The sequence below is a fragment of the Acanthisitta chloris genome, unplaced genomic scaffold (assembly GCF_000695815.1).
Source record: "Acanthisitta chloris isolate BGI_N310 unplaced genomic scaffold, ASM69581v1 scaffold42523, whole genome shotgun sequence".
NCBI classification, from domain to species: domain Eukaryota; kingdom Metazoa; phylum Chordata; class Aves; order Passeriformes; family Acanthisittidae; genus Acanthisitta; species Acanthisitta chloris.
In genome coordinates this window covers 2,985-7,345 of record NW_008667370.1, presented here as the reverse complement: position 1 = coordinate 7,345, position 4,361 = coordinate 2,985, and the positions used below count along the sequence as shown (strand labels likewise).

The window sequence follows — 4,361 nt, the reverse complement described above, 5'->3', positions numbered from 1 at the left end:
ACTCCTTGTCCTGTCCCTGCAGCTCCTAACACAGATCTCTCTGCAGCTTCCCTGGAGCCCCTTCAGCTCCTGGAAGGTGCTCTGAGCTCTCCACACAACCTTCTCTTCTCCAGGCTCTGTTTTTCCTTCAGCTGATCATGCATTAGCCATGACAGGACAATGCCCTTGGGACACTGAGGATTTGTATTTATTGTTTCAAATGGGAGACAAAACTCTGCAAAACTCATTACTGGCAGTGTTAAAAGTCTGAAGTGGAAGACAAATGAATCCTACCTGGCCACAGGTTTTAGGTAGAATCTAAATATAAGAAATCAGAGTCTTGTACACGATCTCTCCAGACCTTACACACTTGTGGTGCTTAGCTGAGTCCTTGTTTGGTCAGAACAATACAGATATAGAATAATCAAGGTTGGAGGAGACCTCTAAGATCATTGAGTCCAACCATTAACCTGTCACTGTTGGAATCCCTAAACCATATCCTCCAGTGTCAGGTCCTGATACCTCTTAAACACCTCCAGGGATGGTGACTCCACCACCTCCCTGGGCAATATTCCAGTGCCTTACCTCATATGGCCTGACAGAGTAAGATTGGACCAAGGCTGCTAAGAGCTAAGGGCAAAGACTTTGAACCAGCTTTGTTCCCCCTTTCAGTGTTTTCTCAGCACTTGTCCAATAGCACTTCTAGAGCAGCCCAGAAAGGTTTTGCTTGTTCACAGTGACCTGTAAACTTCAATCTCACACTTGGATCCCATCTGCTCTGGCTTTGGCAGGATGTGTGACACAGGAGAAGGACTATTCATCTTTCAGACCAGAGATGGGGAAGCAATCTATCAGAAGGTTCACTCAGCTGCTTTGGCCATAGCAGAACAACACGAGCGTTTGCTGCAGAGTGTGAAGAATTCCATGGTATGGCTGTGGCTTGGGCTTGATGTCCTACACTGGGCATCAGCCAACAAGGTTTTTTTCTTTGTCATTGTAACTTTCGATTCCCAGATTCTGATTATTGTTTTTATTAAGTTCTACCTGATCATTAAATTTAGGGTAATATAGAACTAGAATTCCTTTACAGGAATCAAAACAACAGGGAAACTTACAGTTCTTTGTGTCTGCAAAGGTCTCAATAAGTGGGAATCAATACAGAGATGATAAGCTCCTGTCAGTGCACATTCTCATTAGTTTCCTTTAATTAATCAGCCTCCTGAGTTTGTTTGGATTCTTTGCGAAATGTTATGGCTCATGCTCAGTTTTCCATTTGCTAATTGATGTCTTCACTCTGAGGATGATTTGGGCAGAGTCAGATGGTTGAGATTACACAATGGGGGAGGACTGAATAGTTGTCTGATCTGTTTTCCACAAGTGCTTTCTGTATCTCAAACTTATTTTATGACACACATGACTGGGAGGAGAGATAGAAGTGTAAGATGCAAAACCAACACACAGATTGAGAAAGGATAGTGTGGGATCTCCAAAGGTGTTATGTGTGAGGAAAACAGTTTATGGCACTTCATCTCATGTGTTTCAGGATCTTAATAACTTTGAATTGAATTATTTTTTTTGCTCCTGAAGTCTACAGAGTGAGAAGGAATGTTCTGTCTATCCATTTCACAACTGGTCTCTGCACTCCAGGACTCACAGGGAGCAAAATGAGGGATATTTTAGCAAAATAAGTGATAAATTAAAGCTGACAAACTTTCTGGAATGGATAAAATGCCCAGAATGGCCAACTGTGGAAGGACTTGGCTATAAACATCTCTATTCCAAGCAGTAGTAATTGGTTTATGTAATCTGCAATAAGACTTACTCCTTTCTCTTGTTGTAAACATAAGCACTGCTGTTATCCACATCCATGGCTAATCCTTTCAGTAATTCTACTAACATCTTGGTTTCAGGGATAAGTTGTAGGAATGAATTATTCCAGTGTTAACTGGATGAACCAGAAAATGCCATTACTGCTTGGGGAAACTTAAGAAAAGATGAGAGTGGAAGTTGAGGGGATGAAGAAGGGAACAAATTGGCTTAAGTACTTGTAGTTGTTTTGTTCTTCCACTTTCCTGGACTTGAGACAGAGCAGAAGCCAAATACATCTAGGAAAGCTATTTCTTTTAATAGTAGTATGATAAGGAGAGGAGAAGTAATAGGAAACTCTTGAGAATCCTGTCCAGTCTTGTGGTCTAGATAACTGTTTGCTGCAGTCAAACACATAGGCAAATGGGTAGTTCTGTCATTTCATAGTATCATAGCATGTTAAGGGGTTGGGATGGAGCTTACAGATCATCCAGCCCCAATCCCTGCCCTGGGCAGGGACACCTCCCACCAGAGCAGGTTGCTCAAGGCTCATCCAACCTTTGAACACTGCCAGGGTTGGGGCAGCCACAGCCTCCCTGGGCAACCTGGGCCAGTGTCTCACCACCCTCACAGGGAAAACCTCTTCCTAAGGTCTAATCTAAATTTCCCCTCTTTCAGTTTATCCCCCTTGCCCCTTGTCCTATCACTGGAGTTCCTAACAAAGTCCCTCTGCAGCTTCTTGCAGGGCAGGTAGGACAACTGAAATGGGAAAGTGAGGGAAATCTAAGTCTCTTTGCATGTGGATCATGCAATGTGTTTACTTTTAACTGGAAAGGGACTAATCAGTGGGTTTTATATACATCGTATGATATATCAGTGTCCAGTTGCTGCTACTCTTTTGACTTGGAGCACTACAATGTGCTCACCTGTGGGAGAGTGCTGTGCCTGCAAGGATGGAGTGGTGACTTGGAGCCTTTCTCAACCTCAGCCCTGTGTCCATTTAAACCACATACTTTTCCCAGTACTTCCAGGCTCACTGGGAAGAGCTTGACACTTTGCTTGATTCCTTTCAGAACCATTAGAGCTAGCAGGTGAGCTCTGCACTCAGCAGCACTGGTAATTTTCCATTTCCCAGTCAAGTATCATCTAACACCATCTTTGCTGGGTTTGGCTTTTGTTTAAACCCAAGAACCTTTTAGTTCTAGTTATTGAAGGCAGTTCTTGTTCAAAAATATCTGAAGTTGAGACAGATGGGGAGATGATACAAGCACTTGACAGTGACTAAATTAAGCAGATTAAAATTAACCTAGGCTGGGTCAGCATAACTAACATTTGTAGCCCACCAGTATGAGAAGTGGTGGAGTAACCTGTTGAGAGCACAACTTGAAAAAGAGGTATCAGTTCTGAGATGAGTGAATAGCTTTGCAGGCAGTTTCATGTTTGTTGGCTTTGCCTTTATGGAATAACATCTTTAATAGGTAATGTCTGATGCTGCGCTGTAAAATTTCCATCTTCCAAGTGCCAATAGACTCCACAGATGCACAGTTGCTATAGATTTCACTAGACAGCAGCTGCACAACCTCTAAAAGCTTTTTCATGAACACTGTGTCCAACCACAGCCTTTAAATCTCATTTTATAGACCCTTGGGTGCTAAGTTAGGGGCTAACAACATATTCCTGATGAACTGGAAGTCTTGTAATTTAGTAGCAGAAGATAATTGCTTCAGATGAGTCCATATGCCCCTGAATGTGAGTTTCCCAAGCCTGTCATAGAAAGGTTGTCTGGTTCTGAAACTCCCAGTAAGGCTCAGTGGCTTCTCTGGGGTTCAAGGATAGGCAGAGGACTGTGATATCAGTGTAGAACTCAGGTGGCTTATTCTGCTGTCTACAAAACATTTGTAAAGTACCTCTTTGTTCAGATTGATTGATTTTTTTCCCCTGTATTTTCCTTCTGCCTTTGAGCAGCTGGCCAGGAGTTCATTTCAGACACTTGCACTCAATCCTCAGCTGTCTGTAATGTTTCTGTCTCCAAGAATTACTTACCCTGCGTGAATTTTTGTGTTAGCGAAGCTTGAGCTGTTATTTACACAAAGAGTAAGGAAAAGATGAAAGTAGGAGATGTGACAGTGAGAAATGAAGGCTGTCCTGAGTGTCTTCTCTTTGCTCTTGCAATCCTGACCACTGCCACATCCATGGTGTCATTATCCCAGGCTGAGGGAAAGGTTTTATTATGCTACCTGAGAGCTCCTGCAGCCTGTGCAAGGGAAAGGAGGAAAGAGAGTTGACTATCCCATGCTGATAGAGTGAAATGAAGCTGCCAAGTGCTGCTGAGAACGTGGGCTAGGATGTGTCTGTCACCTCCCTGGCAGTCACTCCCTGCTTTGCAGTGTGTTGGTTCAGTGTGTGACTGGAGTTGGCTCTGGCTCCTGAATGCCTGTGGGAAAGGGATGCACTCAGAGTTCCTCAGCTGGAATCTCTCCCTGGGACTTGTTGCTAATGTTCTGCTGCTTTCTGCCCAGGTCCGAGCACATGCTGACCAGGCTGTGACACCTCCACAAGTGGAGTTCACTTATTTT

General features: G+C 43.6%; 1 protein-coding gene across 1 annotated transcript in view; it reads left to right on the top strand.

Moving 5' to 3' along the window:
* DOK5 (docking protein 5) overlaps positions 1–4,361 on the top strand; it is a gene marked incomplete at both ends in the record, with an annotated part of 8,710 nt that overhangs the window by 1,527 nt on the left and 2,822 nt on the right. Inside the window, one exon of the mRNA XM_009072458.1 lies at positions 771–906. Coding sequence (XP_009070706.1) covers positions 771–906 — 136 coding nt within the window. The remainder of the gene's footprint in view (positions 1–770; positions 907–4,361) is intronic.